Consider the following 16,184-nt stretch of genomic DNA (forward strand, 5'->3'; position numbering starts at 1 on the left):
ATTCGGGCACCTCGGGGACCCTGCGCCCGTATAACCGCCCACGGTCGCTGGGTGTCCCGTTCGCGAATGATTCCCCTGCGGGACGCCGTCGATCACGGGAATACGAATATTCGTAAAAGCTAAATTACGTATGCACTATCCGGTCACCCGTTCGCTCGCGGTGTAATTTTCGAGGTACGAAATAGATTAATTTTCAGTGCATCCAAAAAACGATTGCTTTGCTCCGAACGTCTTTTACTTTTTTTTTACCGTGCGGCCAGCTTTTAGGAGTCTCTGTACACGTGCGCATTGTACACTCGCGCTCTCTCTCTCTCTCGCTCGCTCTCTCGCTCTCTTCTGCGCTCTCTCTCTCTTTCTCTCGCTCTCTCTCTCTTTCTCTCGCTCTCTTCTGCGCGCTCTCTCTCTCTCGCGCGCGCTCTGTCTCTCGCACTCTTCCCGCGCTCTCTCTCTTTCTCTCTCGCTTTGTCTCTCGCGCTCTATCTGTCGCGCTTTGTCACTCGCTCTCTTTCCCACGCTCTCTCTCTTTCTCTCTCGCTTTGTCTCTCGCGCTCTATCTCTCTCGCTCTGTCTCTCGCGCGTCGACGAGAACAGCTCGATGAAAACAGATGAATTCCGGTACCTTTGCCGGCTGAGTTTCGAACTAAAGCGAATTACCGGGAATATTCGAGAGAGAAAGAGAGAGAGAGGGGTTGTATTAAACGGGATAACCGAAGGATCCGAGGCGGGAATCCATTAATTCTCGAAAGAGTCGGCAGGAAAAAGGCGGAGGTAGATAATTCCGTGGGAGAGAGAGCTCGAAACAAATTTTTTTCCCCGCTTCGTATCTCTGGCCCTCCGTTTGAGGGGCGAGTCTCCCCGCGGACGGGGGACGTGCGAGGAATACAGGGGCGCGATAGGTAACTTCTTAATAAAAGTTGACGCCTTCTCCCGGAGCCTCGAAGCCACCCCGTCTCTTTTCGCCCGGTTCTCGCGTTTAATTACTTTGACCGGCATAATTGATATAAATGAACCCGGGGTGGGGGGGCTCGCGGGGAGAAATTCATTCGAGTCGCGGTAAGAATACGAAAGTTTGTTATTGCCTATCGTAACTTCGCCTCCGGGCCGGACTCTGAAGGAGGCCACTTCTCGTTATGAATGCAGTTTATGAAAGTGCAAGCCCGTTCAACTCGCGCTGGTCCCTCCCGACACAGACGGATCTATGCGTGTATATATATGTATATATATATATATATATTTGGCGAGGCTCGATTTCGAACTTCGCCGACCGCCTCTCTCTCTCTCTCTCTCTCTCTCTCTCTCGCTCGCTCGCTCTGGCCGGACACAAAATAAATCGGAGCTTTTAATAAGAGATCGCTCTCCCCGTCCGCTCTCCGCCAAGGAAATTCATAATTCTCGGATACCGGCCGAAGAACGCAGACTTTAAAGTGGATTCTAGCCCCACCGCCGTAATCTCCGAACTTCCCGGCTACGCTCGTTAATATCGCTCGGACGCGTTGCATTAGGCGTGCCGGTGGTAATCCGCGATTTCTCTTAATTATGGAGAAACCTGTTTGAGCGCCTCGGGCCCGCCCCGTCTACACACGGGGTTTCACACCCTTGAGAAATGTTTATCAGTCGCGAATCAATTTGGTCGACCCTTTGCGCAGGCCCGCGCTGTTTGCTTTAATTAACCGGTTCGTCGGGTAACTTTGTTGTTCGTTCGTTTCGTTTGTTCGGCGATCGGGCAATTTTTACGGTATAGGATAGATTAGAAATGTGGAATTAGGATATTATAGACATAATATTGGAAATAATATTAGAAATGATATGAAAAATAATATTAGAAAGAATATGAAAAATAATATCAGAAACAATATTAGAGATAATAGTAGAAATAATATTAAAAGTAGTATTAGAAATACTATTAGAAATGATATCAAAAATAATATTAGAAACAATATTAAAAATATTAGAAATAATATTAGGAACAAAAGTGTAGAAATAATATTAAAAATAATAGTAGAGATATTATAAGAAATAATATTAGAAATAATATTAAAAATAATATTAGAAATAATAGTAAATACAAACGTACAAATATATCATTGTTTAAATATCGGTAAAAATGGAAAAGTCACTTTCTGTCTATAATTATGCATGCCACTGTCCGGTAAGTCCGGTTCCAAAGTAAAAGAGACACTCGGCACAAAGAGGTGCAAATTTATTGTACTAGAAATCATCGAATTTTCGAACACGATTCGGAACAGCGTACAAGAATAAGCTAATAGTAATCGAAAGGTGGTAGGAAAAAGACCGATTTCCGCCTGGCCGGCTATCTTGGATCGAGAGGGCCTTGTCCATAGGACAATTCCTCCTCGGAATTCCGCTGACCCTCATTCTCTAGATTTCTATCTAGTTCTCGCGAGCCTGGTCGCCGGTTTTACGGATACGTGACCGGAATCGGCCTGTCCTGTCGAGGGCAGACCGGAAGTCGGCGTTCTCCGAGCAAACGCCGAGCCAAGCAACGCTTCACGCGGATTGTATCCGATCTGCAGCATCTCTCTCTCGCGCTCTCTCTCTCTCTCTCTCTCTCTCGCTCTGTCTCTCGCGCTCTTTCTCGATCTCGCGGTCTATCTGTCACGCTCTGTCTCCCGCGCTCTCTTATTCGCTCTCTCTCTCTCTCTCTCTCGATTTCTCGCGCTCTCTCTCGCTCTCGCGCTCTGTCTCTCGCTCTCTCTCAGTCACGCTCTGTCTCTAGCGCTCTGTCTCTCGCGCTCTGTCTCTTGCGCTCTGTCTCTCGCGCTCTCTTATTCGCTCTCTCTCTCTCTCTCTCTCTCTCTCTCTCTCTCTCTCTCTCTCTCGATTTCTCGCGCTCTCTCTCGCTCTCGCGCTCTGTCTCTCGCGCTCTGTCTCTCGCGCTCTGTCTCTCGCGCTCTGTCTCTAGCGCTCTGTCTCTCGCGCTCTGTCTCTTGCGCTCTGTCTCTCGCGCTCTCTCAGTCGCGCTCTCTCACTCGCGCGCTCTCTCGCGCTCCCTCTCTCTCTCTCTATCTCTATCTCCCTCTCCAGCTGTTTTATCAGGCCCGATGCGCTTCCACCCTCCCAGCGGGCATTAAGCGATAAAAACCGACGCGCAACATTCGAATCAGGCAGCATGGAGCCGTTTTACGAGCCGATCCGTTGAGTTACGATCGCCGCATAAAAATGGGAAACCGAGGGACTGAGTCAGCGGCTACGAGGTTCTTCCTCGGCCCGATAAAACGATCTGCCGGCGGTGCTCGATCTGGTTACGGCCTAGAAAGATTTTCCTGGGTAGTAGAGAGAACCCATTCGACCCTGAACCACCCTGGTTCCGACGATCGAGGATGCTGGCGGATTAGGCTAATGGATTTGCGGACAGCGGGATACGGTCCCGAATTCTATTACCGATCTCTTCCCCGGGAAAATGTTCGTTCCTTCGGTACTACGATCGCCGCGGTTCTTCCTCGGAGATTCGGTCTGTGTTGTTCGGGTATACTCGTTTCGACGATCCTTGAACAATTGCTGTTGCGATCTCTTTGAAAAGTATGCTGGTATTTCGCTTAATTACGATGCTGTTATGGAATATTTCTTTATTTAATTTAACAAAGAATATCAAAGTATATTTCTGTAATTTCCCTCGCATTGCCCGTCCCCCGCCCCCTCTCCCAGCTTGAGAATGAAAATGAACAATGTTGAGAGAAGGAGACACGGACTGAATAAAGTCTGTTTAAATACGACACTGTCATAAAATATATAGTTTAATAATACTATAATAGCTGTTCAAAAAGGATACAGTAATTTCTCTCGCATTGTCCCTCAGCTTGGAATCGAAAATGGACCACTTGGGAGAAGGAGAGATACGATTATTCGTGCCTTGCGACTCGTTTTTATAGAACTCGATTATCAATGACTATGAAAACGAGTCGCAATGATCGAATAATCGCGTCTCTCCTTCTCCCAAGTTGACCATTTTCGTTTCCAAGCCGAGGGACAATACGAGAGTAATTACTGTACCCTTCTCGAACAGCTATTACAGTATTGTTAAACTATATATTTTATGACAGCGTGGTATTTAAACAAAATATGCAGAAAATCCAAACATGTATGCAATATGCAATAACTCCTAGAATTTATTTATTTAAACTTCGACCTAGGGTAACTCTTCGACCAGCTTTCGAAATTCTGAATCTTCTTAGAATTTCTGCGATATAAAAGGATTAACCAAATATTTCCAAAATTTGAACTTGTGAGGTAACTAAGCCTGGCCACACACAGCGGGCTGGTTAAACCGTTCGGCAAAAATGAAACACGGGGTGCGAAATTTTTTTTTATCCACCGGCATCGCAAAGTGGCCATCGTCGGCAATTACGTCGCGTTCCGAACGAACGAACGGAGTAAAGACCTTGATCCATTTTCCCGGGCCGATCCGTGCCGGGTTCCCCGTTTCCCGTGGCAGCAGGCGGGCATAATCGCGCGACGTGCCCGTGTACGGCCGTAATTAACCTAACTTACGAGCATCGTTTATACGTTGGATGCGTGTACGCGGGGGCCCGCCGCGGCTAAACGCCGTGCAGATTTATTTGCGGTCGTGACTGCGCGCCCGTTCCCTTGTATATTTCTTCGCGATAACGATGATTTATGGGAGCGAACCCGAGGGTGCCACACCGTCGCCGTATTCTTTCCCGCGTCGCAATCATTATGTATTTCGCCGGTGAGAAAAAGCTCGCCGTCGGAGGGTGCGGGGAGAGGGAGGAAGAAGGAGCTTCGTTATCCCGAGCGGTCGCGTTCGATTGAAAATTTCGCGGAGTCCGCAATTTTGTTTTCGGTTTCATTCCGCGCGATTCCGGGGCCGACACCGCGTCGGAATGACAGCGATAACTATGACCGGGACTGCGGAAGCCGATATTATTGAGGACCGGTTACACACACGCGCGCGCGAGAGAGAGAGAGAGAGAGAGCGGCCCTCCGTGTTCGGCAATATCGATCCAATCGCCAAGGACTTCTAATCTCGTTAACCGTTTTCCCGAGGATATTGACTCTCTCTCTCTCTCTCTCTCTCTCTCTCTCTCTCTCTCTCTGTCTCTGTCTCTCTCGCGTTCTGTCTCTCGCGCTCTGTCTCTCGCGCTCTCTCTCGCGCTCTGTCTCTCGCGCTCTCTCAGTCGCTCTCTCTCTCTCTCTCTTGCGTTCTGTCTCTCGCGCTCTCTCAGTCACGCTCTGTCTCTCGCGCTCTCTCAGTCACGCTCTCTCACTCGCGCTCTCTCTCGCTCTCTCTCTCTCGCGCGCTCTGACTCTCGCGCTCTCTCTCTCGCTCTCTCTCTCGCTCTCTCGATGGTCCTCCAGATTCGAGACGAGGTAGCACAGGGCCTCGATAAACAATCTTCATTAGTCCGCCGTTCGTAAGCTATTTATTAACCGAACTCCCGTCTTTGCATCTCCAATCAGCACCGAAGCGCGCGCGCGCCCAACCCCGTCGAATCGCGCCCCATGGTGTCGAAATCATCGGGTGCTTTGCGATCTCTTTATTCATTACGGCCGATACACCTCCGTATAAACTATTCGCATCGATTTTGGTAACGAGAACATTGTGTACAAAGTGTGAACCATACGCCGTCGCGGCCAATTCAATTATCTCGACCAAGAGGCGTCGAATTAATCGTTAATTAAAGCCGTGGGATTTTTGTTTCTTTTTTTTTTTTAGGAAGTGCAGTCGTTTTGAGAGACCGCGAACAATCCGTGTGATTTGTTTGCTTTGCAGCGACGGGCCGAGTGCCCTTTCAATTTCTCTGCAAATAATAATAATAGAATAATTATAGAATTACAATAAATAGAATAATAATAGAGTAATAGAATAATAGAATCATAATAGAATAATATAATAATAATAGAATAATAATAGAATAATAGAATCATAATAGAATAATAATAAAATAATAGAATCATAATAGAATAATAATAGAATAATAGAATAATAATAGAATAATAGAATCATAATAGAATAATAATAGAATAATAGAATAATAATAGAATAATAGAATAATAATAGAATAATAGAATCATAATAGAATAATAATAGAATAATAGAATAATAATAGAATAATAGAATAATAATAGAATAATAGAATAATAATAGAATAATAGAATCATAATAGAATAATAATAGAATAATAATAGAATAATAATTACAATAATAGAACGACAATAAAATTGAAAATGATAATATAAAAGAGCCGATACGCTCGAAAAGAAAATGCGTGCGACAGTTAAGATAACATCCCCCTCCGTGCACGAATAAATAAATAAATAAATAAATAAATTCTGGAACAAGCACAGCAGCAGATCGAAGAATTCTTCTCAACGCGCGAGTCACACAATGGCTGTAGTCGGCGCAGAACGATTACGTATAATTACGCGGAAGCTTTAGACCGAAATGCGAGAGATTCAGATTCGCGAAAAAGGAAAAACACTCGTTGCCCCGCGCGGCAAGCATTTGCGATTCCTAAACGATATTTATACGGAAAGAGCCCGTCGAGCAGAAAGATCGCGTAGGAGGGGGGGAAAAAAAAGGAACGGAGAGGCGGCACGGTTCAAAGGCCCGAATAATTTCCGAACCGGCTTTTAATCATCGCAATTTACGCCCTCGAAACTCAACGTTAATCCGCGATTAAACACGCGCGTAATGGAGCAATAAATAAAGTCTACCAGAGAGAGAAAAAGTTCTACGCCGGAAAGAATAACTCGGTTTTAACTTCGCGGTCCGCGAACTTCCGATCGTTGCTTTTATTTATTGTTCGCGGAAGACGGCTTGGTACAAACAAAATCCATTAATCATCTAACGCACGCATAATTACGATTTCCACGTTTCTTTTCACCCGCGGTTCCGTTTCTATCGCAAAGGACTCCCTAACAAGTAAATTAAATTATATTATTGTTATGTTAAATATATTATATAAATTAGATAAATATTATTAAATAAATATTAAATATCATAATAATATATAATATGATATTATTATACATAATATTATTATATATAATATTATTATACATAATTATTATTATTATGTATAATATTATTATACATAATAATATATAATATGTTAAAATATACCAGGATTTTTCAGAAACGGAAAGTACCTTTTCCCTGCTTTTAATCGAACGCATCACATAAACAACTTAACATAAACCTGCCAATTTGGTAATAGAAACAGAACAATGGAATAGACATCAATTCGGAGAACAAACGCGCCCTAAAGAATCGCCCTGCTGATTCGTCAAACGCGTGCTTTCAATTCGCCGCGAGGGACGCGAAGACGCGCGGAAATGGTCTCGGACGGTCTCCGTTAAAAAGACGAGGCCGGCCGCTGGAGGATCCCTTTCTAATAAACAAAAGGACGCGGTCCCGTTTCGAGCGGCAAATATTTTCCAGCGGCCAGGCAAAGAACAGCGGGGCGACCGCGTTCAGCTCGGATACAAGCCAATACGACGCGAAAGTGGGAGTCGAGGGTGCGATTCAAGATGGCGGAAGTGTTCTCGAACGGCCACTCAACTTTCTCTGCCAATTATAAGACCACTCTGTCGCGGTTCCGTTCGACCACTCGGCCACCCCGAACAGTGGAAACTCTGCGGCGCGATCGAGAACCAATGTCGAAACTCCGAACCGTGTACCCTAATCGTCGATTAATCTCGCTCTGCTAATCGCCGGCGCGAAGAGAAGTCCGCGCGGCTCGAACCCGGGACGGACTTCTCGGCCTGTCGTCTATCAATCGAGCTGATCAGCGGCGCGTTCGCTCTTAAACGATTCATAAACATCCAGCAGGAAGATTAAATGTCGGTGGCGACGGTCTTTAAAGAGCAGCCGCGCACAAAGGGGAGCTTTAAAGGACCTACTTTCAGTCGCCGGGCGAGCGCGCCGTTCCCCGCGCCCTCCTTCTCCCTCTTTCCCCCTTTTTCTCCATTTTTTTTTGTTCTCTTTCTCCATTTTTCTCTTTTTCCATGTTTTTTTTTTCTTGCTATTTCTCTCCGTCCCTCGCTTTTTCTCCTTTTCTTAGTCTTCCTCCTCCTCCTCATCCTCCCGTCGTTTCCGTCTCTCTTTTTTCCCCCCGTCCTCCGTCGTCCCTCTCCTCTCCGCGACTTCTCCGCTTCCTTTTCCCGGTTTCTTAGGACGGAAGCGGCAAGGCCGAACGCCGCAGACGCTTTTCAGCCGGCTACGGGGCCTGGAAATTACCCCGGCGAGCCCGCGGCACGCGTAATTTCCCTCGAATATTATTCACCGCGCGTCTCGGGCCGACTAGCGAACGCGAAACGCACGACCGAGCGAAGAACCGACGGAATATCCGCGCGGCAAAACAGACAGTCCGCCCGTTTCTGCAGCGTGCCGCGGCCTTCCGCCGCCATTTCAGAGATTCTCGGAGCTCTTCGCGGTTTCGCGGATCCTTCGAGGCTTCCGGTTGCGTCGCGCCGATTCCAATGACAATTTTCTATTTTTCATTTTTCACATGGTTTTACATGTTCACCGTATTTATTTATTTATTCGCTTGTTTCGTAAATGAACAGAAACGTAGATGAATGAGAACGTAAACGGATGCGAACATAAATGAATAAGAAGATTTAACAATATTAATATTTTTCGTTTTCCTTAAATTGAAAAGAGCAACAGCGAAATTTCTATGCAAATCAGTTTAACATTAACAGCTTTTTGAAATGAGCGACGTTCGTGAAAATGATCGTTAGACCACCGATCTTATGGATTCAAAATAAAAATTATTGTGTCGAATGTGCAAAAGACAATGCTTCGAACAAATCTGGCTGGTAATTGTCGCATTCGTTGCGCCTTAATTAAATGAATAGTAAAAGAAACGAATTTCTGTTCAACAGCCATTTCTTGCAATCGATAACTTTCATTTCGCATAAAGATCAGCGGTCCAATGACAATTACTACGGGCAAAAGCGTCAGTCATTGGAGTCATTGGAGTCACTCCAAGTCATTGGAGTCGTCTTTAGAATAATTTATTGGGTCCAGATTTGTTCGTCGTCTTGAGTATGTTGCTGAAGCTGAGCTCTGAAAATGAAACACAAATTCAGTAACGAAACTACAATCGTGGAATCGCGAAAGAACTTATGCTAATTACGTGAAAGCTCCTTAGGCCTGGCCAAGGGCTGATCTTCTTTGAAGTTGGTCGCAGGCCTCGCTTCCGCCATCGATATCTCGGAATCATGAACGTTGAAGCTTCGAACGGAGCCACCGTACAACGATATCTGATCGGCTGTGGACAAAAATGTTTGTCACTTTCTATAAAGAATAGAAAATTTTTTCGCCCAAAATTAATAATTATCTCCGGGAAATGATGGGTCCCTGAGGTAATTCGAAGCAACTTTTTCCTTAGCGAAAATGCGATCCGAGGTTTCGTTTGCGAGTTATTAACGAAAAACACTGACCAATGAGAGACGAGCTCGCCTAGCGCGAGGCGGCCGAGCCAATCAGCAGTACTGCGCTTCGTCTGATCGCGCCGCCTTGCGCCAGCCGAGCTCGCCTCTCATTGGTCACCGTTTTTCGTTAATAACTCGTAAACGAAGCCGTGGATCGCAATTTCGCTAAGGAAAAAGTTGCTTCAAATGACCTCAAGAATTCGGTGACGTTGGTCTCGTATTAATTTACATACGCACTACTATAAACACTGCTACGAACAATACCGATGCGTATAAAATAACATTAAACTGTGAAAAGGCACTCGGACACATTCCTCGCGCCAAGTTTTCTACGTAAAATTCCAAAATCCCCAAACTACGATCGTACCAATTAATCGGTCAATTTATTAGTTATCGATCGGTCCCAAAATTGCTCCCATATGGGATCGAACACATCTCATACCTTTCAAATTATCGAAGCCATGGTCCAAGCCGAAGATGCTGCTGCTCTCCGAGTATCCAGGGCTGAACATGCTGGCGGGATTGGCCTGATCGATCTTCGCGATCAGCGAAGTAGGACGACAGGGTGGGTCCATCTTGGAGATCCTGGCGACCGGAGATCGATCTGACCCGGGGTCCTTATCCAGCGGTGTCCCCTTTTTGCCCGAGCAAAAGCTATCCCTCGGCTTGTCGGAATAGTCGTGGCGTGTCGCGGTGCTCGTGTCATGCTCGTTTCGATCCCGGCACACCGACACGTTGCAACGAACGGTCTCGATCCTCGTGATCCTCGGCGCCTGGGACGCATCAACGAACTGGCTTCTTCTGGCAGCCGGCCGAGTGGCTTTCAATGTACCCAACGGCGAGCTCCAAGCCGGCGATTCATCAGTCATCATCCTGATCCTCTTCTTCGCCGGCACGTCTTCTTCCAGCTCGGACGTTTGCTTATCTCTGGGGACAAGCAACGGTGACGGATGTGCCGCCGGATACTCCTGCCGCGACTCCTCCTCGTCCGCCATATCGATCGCTTCCGGTCCCGCGTCCGCGTCCTCTTGCTCCATTTCTTGGCCCCGCTCGGAGCAAGGACTTCCGGCATCGATCGCCTCTTCCCCGGCGTTCTTGTCGGCCGAGTTCGGCGACGGTGATCGCCGACACGGTTTCAACGAGTCCTCCGATATGCACATTTCCTCCAGCAACGTGTTCACGGATATGGAATCTGCGGGTTTTAGAGGTCAGAGCGCTGGCTGCCGCGGGAAGTTCTGTGTCGGGGGTAGGCTCGAGGAAGAAGAGGCCGAAGAAGCGACTGTCGGCGGACGCGAAACGGTCGGAGGGATGTTCGGAGGGCTAGAAGAGCGCGTTGTTTGTCGATTTAACAAAAATTGCGCGTTCGTTTGCCGGTCTTGCGATGACTTTTGACGCAATTAAGTGCCGAAGAAATTGCTCGAGAAGATTCGCGTAGAATATCAAAGTCGTTTAATTGATGATACCGAAACTAGTGAAAATGAATATAATTTACTATAGAAGTATTAAGAGAGTACAAGGAGTATTAAGGGGTGGAGGAATTAGAATGCCAAGAAAGAATTGTCAAGGTTAAATTGAAAGAATTGGCGACTCGTTTGTGCATAGTAATTAATAGGAACGATAAAAAGAAGTTAAGAAACGATGTTTCCTCAACTCTTTTATCTGAGCTTGTAACGAAAATATAAACAACGCGTTCAAAATTGTTCAAATCGCGATCATTGTAACTATAAAGATACGTTTAGGAGGAATTCGTTCAATAAATTTCGAAAACTCTGGATAAACGAATTTCTGTTACTTTTACGAAGCAGTATAAATTATTAGCTGAAGTATTAGCTGAATTATTAAATTATTAGCTGAATTATTAGCTAAATTATTTCGGAGCCCCGTGAACCTAATGTTAACGCTAGATTTACGGGGCACGAGAAACAGCTGTTTTATATCACTTTAATTTTAAATAGCAATAAGCATTTATTCCGATTTTGAACAAGCGTTACTGTAACATTTGCCGTAAGTAACGTATAAAATTGAATAAATAACTCACAAATGTATCTTTACGATACGAACAAATATAATAAATATAATAAATATTATTAAATTATTAGCTGAATCATTAGCTGAATTAGCTAAATTATTTCGGAGCCCCGTGAACCTAGTGTTAACGCTAGATTTACGGGGCACGAAAAACAGCTGTTTTATATTAATTTAATTTCAAATAACAATAAGACATTTATTCCGATTTTGAACAAGCGTTACTGTAACATTTGCCGTAAGTAACGTATAAAATTGAATAAATAACTCGCAAATGTATCTTTACGATACCAACAAACATAACGAATATAATAAATATAAATGAAAAAATTTGTAACCCGTCATTTCGACCGGGTTCCGTGAACGTAACGTTAACCAGCGAGTACCTAGAGAGTCCTCGCTGTTCAATTTCCAAGGCTCCCTCGAGCAAGATCTGTAGCAAGACCTCATGTAGAGAGGCAGATTAATCTTCGGCGGCGGCATCTTCAGCATCTCGAGCTCGCGGATCCTCTTCTTCTCCTCCTGTATCTGCTTCTGCACGGCCATCTACGCACAGACCGACGAAAGAACATTAATGGATTCGACCGGCCGAAACCAGGCGCGACAATAATAGCTTCCGTTTTTCCGTTCGACCTCTTCCTCGGCAGCCTTGACCTCCTTCTCGCGATCCTCGATGCTTCGAATTAATTCCTGCCGCTTCCGGTCGAGCGCCGCGTCGTTCAGCATGTCGCTGGCGAAGTCGACGATCTTCCCGCGCAACCGCTGCCACGCGATCTCATCCTTCTGCCGCGACAATCTCTCCAGCTCCTCGATCTTGTACTCGACCACCATTTGCTCGACCTCGAGCTTCTTCAGTTTCATCTCCGCGATCTTCCTGGCCTTCGCCAGCGGAAACTGTTCGTACCTCGCCTGCGCAACGCGGCAATTACGGTAATGTCTCCCTGATTGACGCTCGGATTGTCCGCGAAAATGGACAATTCGGGAAGAGCAGATGCGATCGTTCGAGCCTTGCGGCGCTCGTTTTTATAGTTACCGATTGTCAATAACTATGAAAACGAGTCGAATCGAATGATTGCATCTTCTCTTCCCGAATTGTCCAGTTTTGTGGACAATCCGAGCGTCAATTAGGGAGATATTACTGTAGCTGTTTCCGACGAGTATACTCGTCGTGACCCACAAAATGCGACGAGAAGTAGAATTGGTGTGTCATGGCCAGACGCGTCGCTTGATTTCTATTTAAATAGTATTACTTTCTTGAATATGGTTTTTCTCGAAAATGGAACCTTTCGTACGAAAAAATATTATTATTATTCTATTATATTGTATATTATTATTATATATTATTGTTACATATTATTATATATTATTATACATCATTATTATATATTATTATTACATATTATTGTACATTATTATTATATATTATTATTACTTATTATTATACATTATTATTATATATTATAATTACATATTATTGTACATTATTATTATATATTATTATTATATATCATTATTACATATTATTGTACATTATTATTATATATTATTATTATATATCATTATTACATATTATTGTACATTATTATTACATATTATTGTACATTATTATTATATATTATTATTACTTATTATTATACATTATTATTATATATTATTATTACATATTATTATACTTTATTATTATATATTATTATTACATATTATTATACATTATTATTATACATCATTATTATATTATATATTAATATTATTATTATTTTCGTCCCATTCTCGTAAACCACCCCCTCCAGATCGAACAAATGTTACCGACCACCCTTCACTTCCATCAGACCGATTCCACGAGAGAAAATCACAGCGCAAAAATTATCGACTGTGCGAAGCACTCACCCGATAGTCTCGATAAGTGTCATCGTATTCCCTCACTATGTTCTCGTGTGCCTGCGACTCCGACCGCCTGACCTTGTACTCATCGTCCAAGTTCAGCCTCGTTAGCTCCATTTTGGTAAACAGCTCGTCGTTGTACTTGTCCTGTCTGCGGAATGTTCGTGACAAATCTTTAATGAATTCAACGGAAGAAAAAGAAACGCTCGTTTTTCATTCAGAATCGTTCGGAAACTATTGTTGCTCGACGTACTTGTTCAGGCTCATAGACAAAACCATGATGTTCTCCTTCGTGACGCGAATTTTCTCTTGCATTTCCCTTCGCAGCTGCCATTCCGATTGCGCTTTCGCCTGAGCTTTCTTCACCTCGGCGTCCAAAACTGATGAGAAGGAAAAAAGAAAACGCACGTTCACCTTCGTGATGATAACGTCGCGTCGGAAAAACAACATCGAACGGCGCATTTTCTTACGCAGCAACGTTTTCTCCGCCTCGTTGATCTCCATTTTTAGGAGGGTCTCCAACGTCTGCGTGCATTTCTGGTTCCGGCAAATCATTTGGTCCCCCAGATTACAACAATTATTACCGCTTACCAAGTAACAATTACGCCGAACGAACCTGAAGACTGAACCTGAAATCACCAGCTATGAAACTGAGAGCTGTTTTCTTCGTCGCAATCAGCAATCACTCGTGACTTTCGAAACGAGATCACCGATTGGTGGAACCGTTCGCGACTGCAGTTGCGCGGGAAATTCGAACGGTTCTAGACAAAAGCGATGTCGAACGCAAAAGCGAAATGCATGGATCAGAAAGAATTACTTTTTTATAATTTAATGGGAATTTTACGTTAGTTTAAATTGCGGTGCTTGAGGGAAACTTTGATTCTACATTGTTTATTGCATTCGATAGTTTATTTTTCATGAAAATTCGAGGTTAAATGGTCGTTGTAATCGTTTCGTTATTTTTTTCAAGGATTTTCAAATCTTTCGACGTAAAAATTGACGGAGTTGACGAAGGCCCAATTACTAAATATTAATTATAATATATAATATATAATATATAATATTATATTATATATACTCTATAATACTATAATATAATTATAAATATATAATATAATATAATATACTATAATACTATAATATAATATAATATAATATATACTATATATAATACTATAATATAATTATAAATATATAAAATATAATATAATATATCATATATACTATATAATACTATAATATAATTATAAATATATAAAATATAATATAATATATCATATATACTATATAATACTATAATATAATTATAAATATGTAATATAATATAATATATCATATACTATATAATACTATAATATAATTATAAATATATAATATAATATATAATATTGAGATATATTGTGTGTACTGTATTATATATTATATTATATATTTATAATATATATATATTATATATTTATTTCAACACATACCACCGAGGCTCGTCGCAATCCTCCAGCTACAAAATTAAGAAAACCTTGTACCTCTTCGCGTAAACCAGCGCGACTCGAAACTGCAAAAAAGCAGGGGTTCCACGTAGCCCCGCGAGAACGTCCACGGAATTATTATCGGCACGATTTCTCGCGGGGCGGTCGGTTAAAGGGGTGTGCAGGAGAGAAAGTATCGGCAATTCGGCGAGTGTCTGCGGGGATAGCAGAGAAGTGTCGAGGAAGAGGGATGGTCCGAGGGGTGGGGAATGGGATGGGAGGAGGAGGAGGAGGAGGAGGAGGGTAGTTGCGGAGGAATTCGCGAACAACCCCGGGACGGGATGGCAGGTTGGTTTGACCCAAATGCCAGGCGGTCCGGGTTGGCTTTCAGCCAGTTACGTGTCTGCACACTCGGCATCGAAACCTTATCACTCTTTTTCTCCAGCGAGCCGGCGCTGCCTGGCCGATAACGATTCCCATCCGTGAATAAATTAATCCCCCGATCCGCGCGCGAAAATTAACGTCGGTTAATCCGTCCGCGGCCGATCTTCATGCAAATTCGCTCGGCCGGGGCCCCTCCCCGAGGAAATCTAATTAAACGAAATCTTTCGGCCGGTTCCTATGTCTCATTCGACCTCGCGGAATCTCTTCTACCCAGCTTTCCGCGTACTAATCGAATTTTTTCCTTTTGCTGGAACGACATTTTCTAAGTATAAAACCGTCGGGTGGCATTCGTGGAACAGATTTTTCGAATGGAAAGTGGCTTGCGTTGGGTGGCCAAGGCGCGGTCGTAGTTGGACCTGGGTTAAATTGTTTGAAGAGGTGTTGGAGATGGTCGATGTTTGGGTGGAATAAAACGTAATGTAATAAATATAATGATAATAGAATATATAAAAAGTAACTGTAAAATATATATAATATAAAATAAATAAGTAGAAAATGTAAAAAATATATAAGAACGTAACATGATAAATATAATAATAATAAAGTATAAAATAAACTGTCAAATATATTAGAAACAACTATAAAATATATATAATATAAAATTAATAAATAGAAAATGTAAAAAATATATAAGAACGTAACATGATAAATATAATAATAATAAAGTATATAAACTGTCAAATATATAAGAAATAACTATAAAATATATATAATATAAAATTAATAAATAGAAAATGTAATAAATATATAAAAAAGTTAACCTAATAAGTATAACAATTATAAAATATAAAATGAACTGTAAAATATATAAAAAATAACTAGAAAATATACATAATATAAAATAAATGAATAAAAAATATATAAAATACAATAATAAACATGCAGCAAAAATAACTGTATCAATCTATCTGTCTGGTAACAAAAATTATTAATCGAAGCACTATT

General features: G+C 42.8%; 2 protein-coding genes across 4 annotated transcripts in view; one reads left to right on the plus strand and one right to left on the minus strand.

Moving 5' to 3' along the window:
• The window catches only part of LOC117229799 (uncharacterized), a 273,256-nt gene that overhangs the window by 195,018 nt on the left and 62,054 nt on the right, over positions 1–16,184 (plus strand). The gene's annotated exons all lie outside the window — the stretch shown is intronic.
• On the minus strand, positions 8,497–14,010 carry LOC117229800 (uncharacterized). Of its 2 annotated transcripts, XM_076518959.1 has the most exons (8): positions 13,800–14,008; positions 13,583–13,709; positions 13,336–13,480; positions 12,082–12,357; positions 11,835–11,994; positions 9,866–10,615; positions 9,126–9,260; positions 8,497–9,055 (listed from the first exon to the last, which is right to left on the minus strand). In XM_076518959.1, the coding sequence occupies exons 1-8, from the start codon at positions 13,882–13,884 to the stop codon at positions 8,994–8,996; spliced, it is 1,740 nt and encodes a 579-aa protein (XP_076375074.1). In that variant the 5' UTR covers positions 13,885–14,008; the 3' UTR covers positions 8,497–8,993. The 2 variants fall into 2 exon arrangements, with proteins under 2 accessions (XP_076375074.1, XP_076375073.1); XM_076518958.1 differs by having other exon boundaries at positions 13,583–14,010.

Source organism: Megalopta genalis, chromosome 2, assembly GCF_051020955.1.
Source record: "Megalopta genalis isolate 19385.01 chromosome 2, iyMegGena1_principal, whole genome shotgun sequence".
Lineage (NCBI taxonomy): Eukaryota > Metazoa > Arthropoda > Insecta > Hymenoptera > Halictidae > Megalopta > Megalopta genalis.

What these genes read in the sequence shown, in the direction of transcription:
- LOC117229800 (XM_076518958.1), bottom strand. Translation starts at nt 13,884, where the DNA reads ATGATTTGCCGGAACCAGAAATGCACGCAGACGTTGGAGACCCTCCTA. An exon ending in TGGCTTCGATAATTTGAAAG is followed by an intron (nt 9,261 to 9,865) that starts GTATGAGATGTG and finishes TTTTGTCCACAG; the next exon opens with CCGATCAGATATCGTTGTAC. An exon ending in CAGGCCTAAGGAGCTTTCAC is followed by an intron (nt 9,056 to 9,125) that starts GTAATTAGCATA and finishes TTTCATTTTCAG; the next exon opens with AGCTCAGCTTCAGCAACATA.